Source organism: Periplaneta americana, chromosome 2 (genome assembly GCF_040183065.1).
Source record: "Periplaneta americana isolate PAMFEO1 chromosome 2, P.americana_PAMFEO1_priV1, whole genome shotgun sequence".
NCBI lineage: Eukaryota > Metazoa > Arthropoda > Insecta > Blattodea > Blattidae > Periplaneta > Periplaneta americana.
In genome coordinates, this window is record NC_091118.1 from 135,104,830 (window position 1) to 135,123,326 (window position 18,497).

At 34.9% G+C, this 18,497-nt stretch overlaps 1 protein-coding gene across 13 annotated transcripts in view; it reads right to left on the reverse strand.

Moving 5' to 3' along the window:
* Grip (Glutamate receptor interacting protein) overlaps window positions 1–18,497 on the reverse strand; it is a 214,519-nt gene that overhangs the window by 35,221 nt on the left and 160,801 nt on the right. For all 13 annotated transcript variants that reach the window (XM_069818471.1, XM_069818478.1, XM_069818470.1 and 10 more), the window contains 5 exons: window positions 13,342–13,504; window positions 9,561–9,869; window positions 5,809–6,002; window positions 2,407–2,580; window positions 1,098–1,263 (listed from right to left, as the gene is read on the reverse strand). In XM_069818471.1, the coding sequence (XP_069674572.1) occupies window positions 1,098–1,263; window positions 2,407–2,580; window positions 5,809–6,002; window positions 9,561–9,869; window positions 13,342–13,504 (1,006 nt within the window). The remainder of the gene's footprint in view (window positions 1–1,097; window positions 1,264–2,406; window positions 2,581–5,808; window positions 6,003–9,560; window positions 9,870–13,341; window positions 13,505–18,497) is intronic.

Below are 18,497 nucleotides of genomic sequence, written 5' to 3' on the forward strand. Positions count from 1 at the left end.
GAAAAATCTATGATGTCGTAGAGCTCGAAACTTTTAATTGTAAGGTCAATGTACGAGTGCAATTTATTATTGCGTTGTGTTATCTCAAATATCTTAGTCGAATGAATGAAGATACAATATTTTGTCTTTATTCCCAAAGCGAACACTTATTTTTCATTATATTGTTAAAGAAATGATCCATTTTAAATATGAATATGTCTGTTCTTTTCTCGTTTATTACCGGTACTTATGAAGAACCACTTCATTTAAGTCTATAATAATGAAAAAAATTGATTTCAAAATGCTCACCAAAATATACATTTTTTTTATCCTTGATACCGAAGAAAATGATTTTGGTACAATGTATGCTGTAAATACAATCTTCTTCCAAACCTATTCCATAGTACATGATTCATATTCAGCATCTACAAGTGAACTGTGGAATGAATCTCTCCAACAATTTCGTTTCATATAAATTAATTACTATTCCAGAGAATTATGGTTACAATCGAAAACCAAGAAACTTCTGAGGCTCAGAGATATAAACATGAATTAAAAAAAAAAAAAATAACAACAACAACAACAACAACAACAACAACAACAACAACAACAACAATAATAATAATAATAATAATAATAATAATAATAATAATAATAATAATAGTAATGTACTGGTACCAGGTTGTTCATAAAGTAAAAGAAGAATTAGCTCTTGTACCAAGTCAGTTATTAGAAGATAGGGAAGGTAGTCATGTGTATCAAATTGTCTTAAATATTTTACAAAATCATTTAATATCATAACAATGATCGCCCCTCCTTAAAAAGCAGCAAAGCCATTCAGATCAAGAACCCCCCCCCCCCAATTCCTCTCCAGAGAGTGAGTATGAAGTTGGTAAAATTAAAAAAATGAAGGGTAACTGATGTTTTAAACTCTGTGTATGGAAGAGAAATCACATATAGCCTACAGTGGCAATATACTACGTTGTATTAGCTTGAATTGCGATTAGAAAAAAAAAAAGTAATGTATGATGTTGACAATTTGATATAGGTTATTTTCTAGGCTAAAATTTGTAGCCAGAAACTATGTGCTTTTTCTTTGACAAGGTTTACTGCCTTACCTATCAGCTGGCCCTCCTGGATCTATACTACTGATTACTATAGTTGAAAGGTTGGATTCTGGACTAATTACAGTCAGTCCATAGCCATGATGATCAGGTTGTAGCGTGATGTGAAGTGTCTCAGTATGACACAGTACACCCCCACTGTAGCTTCCAGGGAGCGAAGCTACGGAAAAAACCGACATTTAGGAGAACATTTTTCTAATCATAAAAATAAAGATTCACAGATTAAAAAATAGGGTTTCGTTTCTGAACTGTCAAATTAAATCAAATTTATTACCACTCTGTTCATCAGTATTCACTGATATAGGATACATAAGATGATGTAACAAAACTTATGGGTACCTTATGCTGGTACTGTCGTAAATTCCACATAGACAATGTAATTTTTTACAAGTTAACTATAAACGTATTTTCCAAAAATTAACATTATCATCATTTACATTTTGCATTTATACAAATTCTGTAACTGATATGTAACATTTACAAATAATCATTATTAGTTATTACTATCTTGCTACTAATAATAGCTATCCTGAGCAAGATTAATCCAGTCTCTACCACCGTATCCCACCTCCCTCAAATTCATTTGAATATTATCCTCCCATCTACGTCTCGGCCTCCCCAAACATGAGAAAATAATTTATTTCATATGAGTAAAACAAGAAAGAAATTGAAACAGGAATGAATAGTAGGTCTAATTGTAGAGAAAATAGAGACTGAATGAAAGGGATTAGAGATAGGGGGAATTAGAATAAGATAGGATTAGTACGATATCTAGTGATAGATGATTAAATTACGAAATAGAGGAAGTGATAAGTGAAATGAATGGACACGTAAAGACACAGTTGATGAATAAAGAAAGAGAAGAGCGTGAGTCGGCCACTAAATTTAGGGTAAAGGTTGGTAAATAGTGATATGAGTAATATTGTGATAGTTCGTTTTAAGAATTTATTACAATTTTACTGGGTGAGAGGACGATCGGTTTTTTGCGTCAACATATTAAGGGAATGTTCGTGGACAAGTTTCTGCACAAAACCGGTCCTTCTCTCGTTCAGTAAAATTGTAATAAATTTTCTAAAAGAAGTATCACAATATTACCAACCTTTATCCTAAATGACGTTAGTAGTGTAAGAACGGGAATGCTGACCTGGATACAGGAATGTGAAGGGCCAGCAGAATCAAATGTATTTGGTGACAATAAATCATATGTGTCATATAATTATTAAGATTCTTACCCGACTGGAAATTGGGCATGAATATTTTATGCCTAAGGATGAATGTATGCTGCAACATTCTCGGTCATTACCTGTATCATGACAACTGGTGCTGTTGCTCTCCGACTTCCCCAGTCTATTCAGTCGTGGGTGGTGGTGATGGTGATGCCTACTACGATGGTGCCGTGAATTTAGCGTACTAAAACCTGACGGACTTGGACTGGATGAATGGAGGCCTCCTGTTGTACACTTCGGCCCCAGAAATCCTTACGAATAAATGTACAGTACTTACTATATTACATACACAGTTATTACAATCTAAAATACACTGCGAACATTTAAGTTAATATAGGCTACAACACCAAGACAACTGCTACCATATACAATAGCTTAAGTAGATTAACAGCTAACTTAGGACTATCTACTTTGTCCAATGAGACAATTCTATCCAAAGCGTGTTGTGTATTTAAAGTATGCGACACGTAAAATTAATTGGATTAATTTTATTATCGATCTGATGACTCCCTTTTCTAGAACGTTTCCAGTTATCTCCCCCTTATGTAATCAAACTCTACAATTTGAGAATACCTTCTCAAATAACAATTTAATTTTACACCAATTCTATTATAGCAAAACTTATTTTCACGCTTAATACAAACACATTAACCCTTCACCACATGCGTACAATAAATTGTATTCAGCATTACAATGGTTTGGCATAAGGGGGTTAGCTAAAAGTTGGTTTGTTTCTTACCTAAGTGCAAGGCAACAATTTGTTGAAATAGGCTCAATGAAATCATATCCCACTATCATGAAAAGCGGGGTGCCCCAGGGTTCCATACTTGGCCCAATTCTATTTCTCTTGTATATAAACGACCTTCCCTCAAGGATAACACAAGCTAAAACCGTTCTCTTTGCAGATGACACCAATATTGTTTTCAATGCTCTTGATAAAAATAATTTACAGGAGAAAATAAATGAAACCTCAAGACAACTAGAACAGTGGTTAGCTAGCAATAGACTAAAACTGAATGTCAGTAAAACCGTTTGTATGTATTTCAGTCAGAAACAACTACATGACTCCATTGAAATACTACTTAATAATACTGGAATAAAGGACGTCGATTGTACAACATTTTTAGGGATATGGATTGATTCCAACCTCATGTGGGAAAGTCATATTCAATTCTTAACTGATAAACTAAGTCGTTTGTGTTATGCTTTCCGTGTCCTAACCAATATAACTCCCAAGGATCTACTTAGAGCGGTTTACTTTGGCTATGTTCACTCTGTATTATCATATGGGATAATTATCTGGGGGTCGTCATCAAAACTTGCACAAGTGTTTAGACTGCAAAAGAGAATATTGAAAATTATAAAGAAAGTACCTATTCACTCGGATAGTAAAAAAATATTCAAAGAGTTTGATATTTTGCCCCTACCTTGTATTTACATTCTTGAAACAGTCAGTTTCATCCACCAAAATTATGATAGTTTTAAAATAAACTCTGATTATCACAACTACAGCACAAGAACATGCAATAATTTACATTTTAATCATCATAGGTTATCCAAAAGTCTCAATAGCTTATCACATACAGGGATAAGACTTTACAACAAACTCCCTGTTGAAACTAAAGCCCTTAGCTATGCTAGATTTAAAAAGTCAGTGAAACATATTTTACTTTTCCACATGCCTTTTACTGTCAATGAGTATCTTAGTTTAGCACTCCAAATTTAGCTTACAGCAGTTAGTATCTCCTTTTGTGTTTACTGCTCTTCTTTTCTATCTGATTCATGTCTGGGGTGAGACTGCCCAAGAAGATAAGGAAACCAAGAACCTTGTACAAGTAATGGTCTGAAGAAAACTGTGGAGAATTGACTTCATTACTGAATGTATTGATTGTATATTATTTGTATATTATTGTAGACATCTTGTATGTCGGAAAAACATGTATGTAACCGCATATTTATTATGTATTCACTCTGACGATGCCATGAAATCATTGTATTTCCTAAGGCTAATAAATATCTATCCATCCATCCATCCATCCATCCATCCATCCATCCATCCATCCATCCATCTATCTATCTACGTGGGGTATATATTAGGCCTACCCCATTATTTTAGTATCATTATAATGGCAGCAACAATTATGTATACGAGTTTTTTTGCATTTCATGTAAGTTAATTGAAATTTTTATTTCTAGCTGCACATTGAGAACAAATTACATTTTTACAGCATTTTTGTCACTAATTAGCTGTAGAAAAAAATTTGAATATACCGGTATGGTACTATTAATTTACAGCAGTTCGCTTATATTTGAACATATTTAATCTAGTTGGTTCAATTTATTACATTATCAAAACTCCACAGAAACACAACCTACTCTGAAAAATCACACTCGGGTTTACGATTAGAATGTTTTTCACACAACATAACCAAATGTCTTTACATATGAGCTTTCGACCCTGTTTGACACACGTTTGTTTATAGTTTTGCAAACTATGCTTCTCAGGCAGCTTTCATCAAAGATCTTTTGGTGTTTCGGAGGGATCATTTTAGACTCTCAGCAAAATACAAGAGATCTATAAGTGCCTTTTCTGCAGGAGTTGATAGTGAAGCGTCACATTCCTGGCTGACTCGTCCTATAATTTGCAATGGATATAGATATTAGTGGAATTCACAAAAACATCTATAATGTCATTACCAATAAGGCAAAACCAATGTAATTTGGCTTCACGAGATTTATCTTTGCTGCTAGATAGACGAGCAACTTTATTACAGGATCTTATCCTCCTGTCTCGAGGAGGTTAATTTTTTTGCCAGACATTAATTACTTACAAATGGCTTTTAAGGAACCCGCAGGTTCATTGCCGCCCTCACATAAGCCCGCCATCGATCCCTATCCTGTGCAAGATTAATCCAGTCTCTATCGTCATATCCCACCTCCCTCAAACTCATATTAATATTATCCTCTCATCTATGTCCCGGTCTCCTCAAAGGTCTTTTTTCCTCCGGCCTCCCAACTAACACTCTATATGCGTTTCTGGATTCGCCCATACGTGCTACATACGAAACCTTACAATAAGCCAGACATTACTACGGTACTGTAAAAATAAATGTATTAATACCGGTACATTTTCAACAGACGAGCCATTAATATGTAACAGAACTGCCGATTTATGAAAGGTTTTGCTCAAATAGTTAAATTAATAAATAACATGACGATAAGAGAGTTCCGAATTCATTTATTAAAGTTATTCTCAGAATGAATCCATGCAAGAGAGGTTACCTAATTATCTAACATTTTCATTATAATTAATATGGCTTGAACAAAAGCATTAGTGGACAGAAGTTCTAAATCTCATATTGCTTCTTTTAACCTCTTATACTAACTTCAAAAGTATGTATAATAGTGACAGAAAAACAATGTAAATATTCCAGTCAGACAAAACTGTTTTGTACTCGTATCTTCCGAAAAAAACTCACCTCTACTTCGAACACTATTTTCTGATAGTCTCCAGCCACAGTTTATCTGTGAGAGGGGTAGGATTTCCAACGTAATGTGAGTGCTACTTGTATTTCTTAGCAATTGTATCACTTCAGCAGCTGTAATGGATCCCCCGTCTACTCGAGTTTCGTCTACTGCCAGAATCTGGTCACCCACGTGAAGAGCACCACATCTGTTAGTCAGAATGATACATATTGCATACAGTATAATTAACAAAATGTCTCACTGTTAGGAATTATACCATAATGAAATACATAAAAAACAAAAATACGCAATACAAAAATGACGGACATTAAAAGAAAAAGAAAACCTTGACTAGACAAAGCCATTAAACATCGAACGTACCAATTTCAGTTTAGGTTCAGAAGAATCAATGCTGTCGTGGAGGCCATATGGAACCATACAGCATATAGGAACCTACAGTTTTTTTAATTAATCGTATGGAGAAGAGAAAATTCTGCCCATATGGAGCCATACAGCTGATATGTGGGTAAGTTGGAGGTACTGATCTTAAATCACCTCTTGCTTTTCTTAATATCTCTTCTTTACATGCAAAAACATAAATGGTCCATCTCTACAGCATTGGAATCCAGAACTGCGTACTAAAGAATGATTGAAAAACACCGAAGTGCTGCAGATACACGCTTCGGGATTCATCAAGACAAATGTGCATCTACTGTAAAAGCGTGAGGGAATCTTCTTCAAATTAAGCTTGTTTCACAATTTTATTAAAAGGTAAATTAAAATATTCTTTTTACCTCTTCCTTAACATAAAAACATTCATTAAATGGTCGTAGAAGGGATAGAGAGAGAGTAAAATATATTTCAAGGAAGAAAATTAAGGAGTGGGTTGTATGGTAAAAAAAATTACCATGACAGCACTGAGAAGAATCCATAAAAACCAGACACATCCAATAGCAAACATTCATTCAGATTACACAGATAGATGAGAAAACACAGGAATCAGTAGTTTGTTTTTCTCAAGCTATCACACAGTTGGATCAAATTCTGATGATGAAATAACAACCACCATTACAGCCTATCCTTTCAGTGTTTTAGTACACAAAGCTACTAACTGATCAAAAACTATAAAAATGAGGATATATTCACTCTTCACTTTCACCTCTTACGATTAGGTACATAGATAAAACAGGTTGCTCGATTGTCTTGCTATTGCCGCACCTCTTCATCCAGCTCCTCCACGAGTTTCATCTTTGCAAAACAAGTTTAAATATAAATAGGGATAATGTTGTAAACATCTTCATGCCAATTTGTTATCACTTTTGACTAATATTATGACGTGTGTTTCTTATTCAAAATCGCAACAATAGATAGTTCTATTTATTTATTCACTCTGCAGTGGTAACTAATTACGCTCAATAATGGCAGGTAATTACACTCAAAATGTCTGGATTCATTATAAAATATCAAACATTTGTTATTTTAATCTCCCAAATAAGAAACAAAACGTTTAAAATTAATTTGTAGACTAGACCTATGCAACATTAAATTAACCAAACAAATACAAGTTTTTTTTGGGGGGGGGGGGGGAGTTACCTAACAAGATTTTGTACCTATGTATTATGTTCATACACATTTCTGTGAATGTGGATATAAATATTTAGGCTACTTGAAACTTTTCTCACATAAAATGTAATGAATTAAATTATAATCCTGACATGCCTATTGCTGCTAAAGTAGAGTTACGGTACTTCAATGATTGGAGTAATAATAATAATAATAATAATAATAATAATAATAATAATAATAATAATAATAATAATAATAATAAAATAACAATAATAATAATAAAATAACAATAATAATAATAAAATAATAATAATAAAATAATAATAATAAAATAATAATAATAATAATAATAATAATAATAATAATAATAATAATGTGCTTTTTTCTGGCAGAACGTGTAGGAACGCCGTTCCGGCACCTTTTTTCAGGCCAGTTTTGTAGCGCCTATAATTTATAAACTACATGATATATTCCAATGAAGTAAACGCCAGACGAAGGATAAATGCATCCAACGTGACCTTTGAGTTGAAGCGGGTGACGTCACGACACGGCAGGGGAGAAATTAATGCACGAATTGGCGGATCACATGGCAGCCGAGGCAGTGTAATTCGAGAATGTGAAGCGATAGAAAGTGCGTGGTAGTTTAAAACGATTCGTAACGAACCAGGGTAAAATCTTAATTAAGCAACAATCAGCAGTCGACAAGTTAAATTGGAAAAATTCGTGTGTGAAATTGAATAAAGCGAGAAGATTCACAATGTCGAGGCATATGTAGCGCAAATGGGAACAAGCATAATAAGCGGTGCAATTGTGCAAACAATACAGCACCATGGTTACTATAGCAACCGATGTGTTTACTTTCAATCCATACAAGACGCCTACTCATAGGAGTCGCAACACATCGAAGATATTTCATGTTTTCAGAGTATCTGGGAAAAAGAGATTTCACTGCTGACATTTATCTTAATAGCAATTTTATCAGCGACGTATTCACGCATAAAACTTTCGTTTGTCTCTCCGATGCAACCTACCCACATTTTGTTATATTTTTAATCAGAACCGAGAACTCAACTTTATCGTCTCTCCACTGAGATCATTTCTGCTACTTAAACACCATGAAGAACCTGATTCTTATTAGAATTGTTGGACCTCCTTTGATCAACTTCAACCCTGGCAACTGTGTTAAATCTTTGTTGCTGAAATGTCATCATGCTGCAACAGACATCACAAGGAAAGCGCATAACAGAAAATATAAAAATATTGAACAAATGACTATGCTTTAAAAAAATCCAATATTTTGGATACCGGTATGTAATTTCGTAAATGTCTTTGTTGTAAACCAATTTATGACTGTTAATCCAATTAGAGTCACTTTATACTAACATAGATTCAATTTTTATTCCTTCTGAAAGGTGCATTAAAATGTGAAAATAAAAAAGGTTAATTGTGTTTTTACAGTTATTTTTATTTAGCGCCATTTAGGCCTTGAATTCTCGGTGCAGTGGGCAGTAATCATCTCGTTCGCTGCAATAAATTTTTAAATTTTACAAAGAGTTCTACCACCTTTTACTCAAGAGGACTTAGTATAAAATATGGACATTGCGATAGTTGTTTTCTTTACAGTCCGACAAGGTTTAATAAACTAGTGTGAGAAATGAAGTTTTGTCAATTTAATAATGCTAACAAAGTAAGCGGAATTATGAAATAAGGCTGGTATTAAAGGAAATAGAAACTCAATTTATCATTTCATTTGTTTGAAGTTAATTCATCTATCACATGTTGGGCAACAATGGCATACAACAAATTATAAAGTCCTCTTGCTTTTACTCTAGAAAAAAAAAAGCACTGATAATGATGATTGATGACGATAATAATAATAATAATAATAATAATAATAATAATAATAATAATAACAACAACAACAACAACAACAACAACAACAACAACAACAACAACAATAATAATAATAATAATAATAATAATAATAGTCTAATAATAAAGGAGCATCTTCTGCGGAATTCATTGTACCATATAGCTACAAGTTAAACATTCGAGTTCCCTTTGAAATCAACTACTCCCGATCGGCCCCTTAAACCGCGACCTTCCGATGGAAACTGCTAGATCAATAAAGACTTCCTTACTTCCTTCAGCTGCTTTCGAGTTTATAATTGGAACTAACGTTATTCCTAATAAAAATTACCTTTCTGCTATACTAGCTGGTTTTATACTCTCAATAACAATAACTGTGGAAGTTTCTCCTTCTTGTCGTGAGATGGCACTGGCTAACGTTACACCTAATTCCTTAACAGGCGGTCGTTCAATTTCTACCAGAAGTGGGCCTGTTGCCTGACGAACTGACTCCAACACACTCACGTCGTATTCGATTGTCAGTACTGTGAACTTCGAGTCAGATTGATGGAGAATAGTTTGAGCATCTGCCAACGTAGCACAGTGCAAAGATTGTCCATCCACTGCCACCAAGCGGTCTCCACTCTTCAAGGTACCTTCCCTACAAACAACCAATTAAAAAAAGCATCAGTAAATAAATTAAGAGATTAAACTTACAAGGTTTGTAAATGTTTCCGTAAGTTAAAAATTGCAATATTATATGAATATGAGATAAGGAAACAAATAACCTCGTAATTTTTATTTAAAATTTCTGTAACGTATAACAAAAATGTAGAGGACAATAATATTCATTTCTTACACCGATCGTATTTCGTGTTCGATATGCAACCAATGAATTAAAGCAAAATTAATGCCAATTAAAATGCACAGAATATACTGTATACAAGTTCTTAGTTACCCTTGTGATGTAACGAATTCCGTGATAAGAAACAGATACAGGCAACACAGATTCATTAGGATCAATAGTTCAGATGCTGCTAAGATAAGCTTGTCACTGAATCACATGTCGAAATGTTTTTACTATATATAGGGTAAAGTTGCCTAATTCCGTGACATTTTTTTTTTAACTAAATGTCCTGGGACTGAGTAACTTGCTAGGAAGTTCACCGATGTCTCAAAAATTGGCGAAGGATGCACTCTTTCGAGAAAGATGTCTGGCGCTGTGGTCGAACGTCAAAGCTTTGACTGACATTCAATTTAAAAAATGTATCATTGGATTAGAGGTATCACAGAATTAGGCAACTTTACCCTACCTGTTATTAGTGTCTATTTTTCCTCACATCTCCATCGTTCCCCCCAGAAATTATATATTCAATGGGCGTAAACACATTAGCGACACTGCTATCAGAGGTAATCACATGATGAACGACTTAATAATGTGGATAAAGTACAAAAGGCAAGGAACAAAGCAACATCCAAACTCCTTCCGTCATCGCTGAATTAGTTTCTAATACTACATACCTACTACAGTTGACTATTCCAATACAGAAGAGCTATACAAGAAGAGGCTCTCAGTATAGAGTTATTATTTGTTAATGCCGGAGAAAAATTCGCTGGGCTCAATCCACAGCACCGGAACCTTGGCGTAGCTCAGTCGCAGAGCACCCAGTGCGTAGAACTAGAGGTCCTGAGTTCAATCCTCAGCGCCGGAGCGAATTTTTCTCCGTCATTAACAAATAATAACCATAACAGAGAATTCTGTAGGACCAAAAATTAATAATCTTTACATAAAATAGATTTATTTCTGTTGAATATTAATAGATAGAAATGAACGCCGCAACATAATAATGAACACTGTTTACATAACATTTTCTTACTGTACAAAAAAAAAAAAAAAAAAAAAAAAAACAAAATATAAGACAACCAGACAAATTGATGGACGGGAAATAAATAGAAAAATATTTCATATCTGAATCAGTTCTTTGTATCAAAGGAGCAATCACGTTGTCTTTTTTAAATGCAGAATATGTCTTTCCGCACTGAGTATGGATACCCGTTTCGGGATCCGTCGTCAAACAAAAAATTGAATAAATCCAAATATTTACTGTAACAAGACTATGAGCCATAACATTACTACTAATGTTAGTAGTAAAGCCATGAAGAATGTAACTTGCGCAACCACGGCCAATTACGTCACCTCCCTCGCTATGGGTATGAGGACGCCGAATTTTCATATACGTAAAATTAACCGTACCGCACTGCCTCTTTCAGCAATATATTGGCATCTAGAGCAGCTACAGATGTGCTATCAATCGCTTAATTTGTAAACGCGAGTTCTGCAATATTCAGGTAACAATGGACACGTACGATACAATTTTAGAGAACAATAGTGAAACATTATTTTGTTATGACCTGGGGCTAATTTCGAAATGCAATGTTCTTAATTAATAATACAGTTTACTTTTCTCGTCATACTCTCCATTTGTAAACCGAAACAAAAATAAAATATTCAAACCAACACGACTGTAGTGTCATTCTCGAAACTGGGTGACGTAGTCTAAGAATTTTTTTTCGTAGAAATTACAAAATCATTTTGTACAGTATCACAATATTCTCTCCATAATTCGTGTAATGAAAAAGTAAAATATGCAATAGCTACACTTAATCACATGCAGGGCTCTCGAACCGATTCTTAGATGTTTTTTAGGGAGAGGAAGACACAAAATATTCACAAAATTTTTATTTATACGAAAAAAGATTTCTGTTAAATAACATATTATTGAAACGGTAATTACAGAAGGTTGTACTGAAAGTCATGAGCAACCCATTACTGCCATTTCAATTTCAACAATGTAACAACAACTATATGATCATAATATACAGACTTTACACTATGTATTAACATATTGTGACGTCATTAGCTTCTAACACGTGATCACAGGCAATCTTTGTAAAATGGTCGACAACGATGATTCGTTTCGACAGCGTGCTGTCATTGAATTCCTTATTAAAGAGAAAAAATCTTCTGCTGAAATTCACCTCAGGCTTCAGCATACATACGGAGATGTGTGCATGGGCGCCAGCAGTGTTAGGAGATGGGTGAAACATTTCAAAAACTAGAACAAGAGCATCCAAGATGAGTCTCGTAGCGGTCGCCTTCGAACTGACTTCACGAAACGCAACAAGGAAAGAGTTGATGAGTTCTGGGATGCATTCTGGTTGAATTTCCTGAACCTGGAGAGACCATAAATGCTGTCCCCTATATCCAGACACTTTTGAAGCTCCGTCGTGCATTGCGCGAGAAACGCCCTGGAAAGAAGATAATCCTGGAAGACGATAACGCGCGGCCTCACACTGATCGTGTCACCTTGGAGAAAAGCAGAATATTTGGGTGGGAAACTCTTCCGCAATCTCCCTAGAGCCCTGACTGGGCACCCTACGACTACCATCTTTTCAGTTCTCTAAAGGAACAGCTGCGAGGCCAACTCAACGTCAATGTTTTCAGGAAGCTGAAAAGGACTTCTACCGCAAGGAAATTTTCGAACTTACAGGACGATGGGAAAAATGTGTGTAAAGAAATAGAGGCTTTGTTGAAAAGTGACAGAAAAGTCTGTAGATTAAGGTGATACACCTGTTTGTCTCAAAAATAAAAATTAAGATTTATAATAATGGATTGCTCATGACTTTCAGTACGACCCTTGTATATTTTCAACAAATTTTAAGATGTAGGCTCCTATTGAGGCTTCTTTTCGAGGATATTGTAATAAAATTTCCTTAGCTAGTTGTCTTAGTACTGTGTTTAAGTTAGGGCTATAGAATTTTAATATTCATTAAAATGTTGGCGAGGATGGAGGGCCCTAACAAATTTTTGTGGGGGGGGGGGAGGGCACAATTCCTACGGACGGCCCTGTTCCATGTTGCCTGTAAGTCTTACCGGTTTAAGATAAAGTAAATATTTACAGTTTCTTGTTGGAAATCGAACCCGAAACTGCGATGATAAGCTTACTACGATGAAAATGAACTTATTTTTTCTTTAAAGAGTATAAATATGAATTTAATCTAACATTCGGAATGAAATTCTTCCGAATAGCAGCCTGGCAATATGAAGCTACTGAAAATCATTGCTTTCTTACCTGTCTGCAGGTCCACCAGGGCGAACGTGAGTTACAACAAGAGGTCGTGAGAGAAGAGGGTCCGGATGAGCTCCTCCTCTCAAAGTGAAGCCCAGACTGCCAGTTTCCCTTTCTATTGTGACATTTGTTACTTTCGGACAAACGCATAATGAGTTCTCTGATGCTGTGTAAAAGAAAAATTGCTACTCTTAGTTCACTCAAACGGGTAGAATAAAATTTTGTATTTAATAAAAAAATCCAAGTATTTTAAAGTGAATAAATTAACTTTATTCTTAATTAAACATGTACAGGGCTTCTATTATACAAACTGATCACTGGCGCGGTGCGTTGCTTCTCGGCCGCGGTTATCAGCGCTCTCCCAGTATAGCTGTTCTCTCGGGGCAGTTACATTCGTCCGCGAAGATGGTTAGACAGCTGACTCTAGAGGAACGAATTTTTGTATGTATAGTTTTTTTTTATAAATACAATCAGCTTGTCGTGTTCGTGCGTTTCCTGGTCAAATATCTCCTTCAAGAACTGCAGTGCATAATATTGTGAACAGATCTGAATCTATTGGTTCAGTGAAAAAAAAAAACGCGAAAACTTACAGTTCTAACAGAGGACAAATTACACCAAATTGGAACATATCTTGAACGGTCGCTAACAAAATCACTTCCGATGAGGATTTCAGCGTCTTCTGCTACAAAATTGTTAAAACTGAAGTCTTGCAAGTGTGCACGTATCCATTGTTAACAAGCCGATCCAGTAGCACGAGTGCGTTATTGTAAGGGTTCTTTTTGTTAGGGACTGAAGGTTTAATCGACTCACAGCTCGTTTTCTTTTCAGACAAGGCGTAGTTCCACCTGATTGGTCGTGTAAACAACCAGAACACTAAAAATCGACATCGTGTACAAGAAATCCCTCTTCATAATAGGAAAGTTGGAATTTGGTGTGCTGTTAGCACAAGATGAACAATCGGTCCGATTTTTTACAAATAGAATACACTTCGTCTGCTCTTCATTGTTCTTGAATTGAGCATTTAAATTATTGTGAGGTTAAATATCTTATATACCGGTAGAACAAATGAAATCAGAAATATTACAGTGGCCGAATTTAATCGTGTCAATCAGAATGTGTTTCCCTTATACAACGCCTGTTTAGCCGAGGTAGGACGACATTTCCAGCATCTTCTATGAGGTAAGATTTTACACGTTTTGAGTCACGGAGTTAACGCACAAGTGCGGCCGGCTGCAACATGCCCAGCCGCCGAGAAGCAAAACACCGCGCCTGCGGTCAGTACATATAGTAGAAGCTCTGTATGGAAGAGTAACACGCTAAGAAAAACGATAAAAATATAATAATTCAGGTTTGTTGGTTGGTTTCCAATCTTTCCAGATATGCTTATGATTAACTAAAACTTTTCTGAAATTCTGTCAGGCTGAAAAATTTTAATTTAATTTTAACAAATGGAAAAATTCACAAGTCATAATTCATATCTCCGTTCTAATAGACATCACCATTGCCTATCATCCTAACGGAAGGATTTTTGTATTGTTTATAATTAATTTATATACAGAAAACACCATCATTGTTACGCGACAGAGTCATCTGCAACTGAAAGTAGATGGATGTTGCAAGGACTATTAAAGCATGTTGTTTACGACAGTTCTCCTGAACGGCAGAATTTTCAGCTTAACGTCACTTCCGAAGAAAGTCAAACTTCTGTTAAATAAAAAAATATATGCTTTCGACCGGGTTCGAATGATGTTACTTCGGTCCAAAAATCAAGTACGGTCACAACTACAGTGTTAAGAGAAGGGACGCTGAAGAAAGAAGGGGAAAATACTGTCTACATTGGATCAGAAGATCATTCTTGTATCCAGACAGTAAATAATCAGGATCATCAATCTCGTAAACGAATCGAAAAGTGTGAGAATATCGTGTGAAGAGAGATTCAAAAGTAGTGTATTACAGTCGTTAATTTGAAGTTTTGGTATACAATTAATATCAAATGTAATAATTTTATCATTATTCATGAATTTCACTGCAGAATGCTCTGAATACGTAGCCTATGTATATATTCTATCAATTTTCTCGGATATCAACGCATCTTCTCATTACAACCTGTATTTGTATTTCTTGTGGTGTGGAAGAGAAGGCCTGATAGCCTTAATTACACCAGAATAAATAAATAAATAAATAAATAAATAAATAAATAAATAAATAAATAAATAAATAAATAAATTATAGTAAGTAAGTAAACAAACAAATACATATATTAACATAACAAGTAGGCTATATTACAGCCGATATATTTGTTATCAAAATTCAAATCTTCCACATAACAAGCATCTAGAACAGGTATTTTATAGCGTACTTTTACTTTAGGGCAGTAGTTAAAGAGCTTTAATATTTTCTGCAGGAAAATTCTAAAATCACTACAAAATATTTCACAATTTTCTCCCTGACGAGTTAAATAAACAAATTAATAGATTTATAGTAGCATACTACAATAATTTAATAGAATTAAAAACTTGAAAATTATTGGGATTTAGGGGAAAAAACTTCTTACATAATGTAAAACCGTCAGTAATGTTGATGACGTATTAATTACAGCATGTGAGAAAATAGTACGTTTAATTTTAGTCGATTATTTAACAACACTGTACCAACAACTATTAGGTTATTTAGCGTCGATGGAATTGGTGATAGCAAAGATGGTATTTGGCGAGATGAGAACAAGGATTCTCCATGTGTGTACCTGACATTTGCTTTACAGTTGGAAAAACTTCGAAAAAAAAAATTCAACCAGGTCATCATCCCAAGAAGGAATCGAACCTACTCCAGAGCGTAGCTCCGGATGAGTAGGAAAATGCGCTACGGCTTGAGCTACGCGGGTGGCTAAGGAAATAACAAGAAAATAAGTACAGAAGTAGAAACCCATTAATTAAGTACTCTGTCTAGACGGGAAATATCTTCTTCTTCTTTAATTCATAACCATATTATCTCAATGATGCCGAATAATTTGAAGAATCGAAATCGTTGTTAATTGATTATATGAGGAAGAGAATATGTTTAAATGTAAGGACATGCTTGTGCCTAAAGAAGTTTCCCAAATTATAAGAATGAAAGTGTTTTCGATACTAATGAAATAACAAAATATATACAGTAATTAATTATATAGAAAAATGTAGAATTATTAAGTGCAGAGTCTTCCGTTAGGAATGCGACTGGACCCGGCAGCCCCGCACGGTCTTTGCATGTTATAACATGGCTCTTTTTCACATGTAATTCAAGTCCACAGTCGCGTTCCTAACGGAGGACTATGTATAACAACGTATAATTCATAAAACAAAATTTCTCATCTGACAAAGAATCCTAAGTGAGAAAAGTAAATTTTTCCTATCATTGACATTCTCTCTTTTTTTCTTACTAAGTCCCAAATGTTACACTCAAATAGTAGCAGTTTATGATATACTCGTAGGTATTTGACTTAAAATAGAAAGTCTAAGTTAGGTTAACACATAGAATTCACCAGGGAACAGGTTTCGTTCAGGTAAAAGCCGTCGGCCTTTTACTGTCATAGATCGAACGCGACTGCCGAGAAAATAGTGTTTATAGGCCATTCGTTATCTCGTGAAACTTACCTCCACTTGAGGAGAAGAAGAAAATAAAATGGAAAGGTTCCCTCCCTCGCTAAGCTTCTACATGTGGGGGGGGGTGACTTTTTTGTTTATAATTGTACATGATTACTAGACTTCGTGGAATTGCCACGAGAATCGCAAGGTTTACTGCGCACGCCGTATAGACTGTATGAGAAGGGGGAGTGCAACGGATGGAGTATGCCTCTAATGTAAACATTGAGCAGTATACTGCGGTTCAATAAAATCTGTATCCTGCATTCAAGAAATATAATCAATGATCATTGAAGTAGGAAATGTCTAAACATGTAAATACACAATTATTTTATAGTGAAATATATTAACTCTAAAAATTTAATGCAAGATACTCACATCATCCTTGAATATGTGCATTGGAGTGAAGAGTTACGTACATTTTGAGCGACTGCAAAGTAACCTCCTCCAATGGTCACTTTTTTATTTTGGGAAAATGTACGTTCAACATCACACGATGTAATACGTACATATTTGAAGAACGGAAAGTCACTACTTTTTAGTACACCAACTTCAGATGTCTTGTGACCTGATAGTACATCATTTATAGTACGAAGTTGTGAATAGGCAGAATTTTTAGCAATAACGTTTCTCAACTTACATTTCATTTCTTCTGAAATTAGTCAATTCTTATTTTGGATAACGGTTTGTGAGACTTTATACACTATATTAAGGGCTTCTGAGAGTTGTAGTTTAGACGATTCTAACAGGATGATACTTTTGGACACGATTTTAAAATTAGAATCAATGAGAAGAATATATTCCAATAGCTGTTCAGAAGGCAATGATTTTACAGCTGCAACAGCGGAACTGTCTCTGCTATCCAATTACCTCCATTATTTTGCCGTAATGTTCTGCATAATAATTAACACCATCCAACCACGTTCCCCAACGGGTCAAGACCGGCTGCGGGGGTAAGGATATTCCAGGGGTAATTATTTGGAACAGCAACACTCTCATTGTAGTATGTTTGATTGAATTCTTGTCTGCACTGAACAAATGTTAAACTTTGACTATTCCAACCACAGTAATGCAAAAACAAGTGCTTACATAGGTATACATTAGCTGTAGCTGCTCTATCTATTTGGACCGGTCACAACTCTTAACATGAACTGCTTATAGCCTACTACGAGACCGGGAAGGCGGTCGCTCACCTCCTCTATACTACCGTACATCGGCAACCTGATTGCATGCTGCGTGTGGCAATTCAACGAAGTCTAATGATTACTGTTATTATTTGGAGACAGAAATAACATAAAATCTTAATCTCACAGGTAGAACGAATCATAATATTTGCTGGTTATTTCATTCAATTGTGGCCAATCACGCAAACTTTTAAATTTTTCAGTGAAATATATTTTTTGATCATTTGATTACCGAGGGTTAGAATTTGTCTCGATCTCCATGTTTATGACTTTAATTAAATGGTTGTATATAAGTATATATATGTATATGTGTAAATTTATATTATACCTATGAACTATTTTTTCCCCCTTGTTCTCA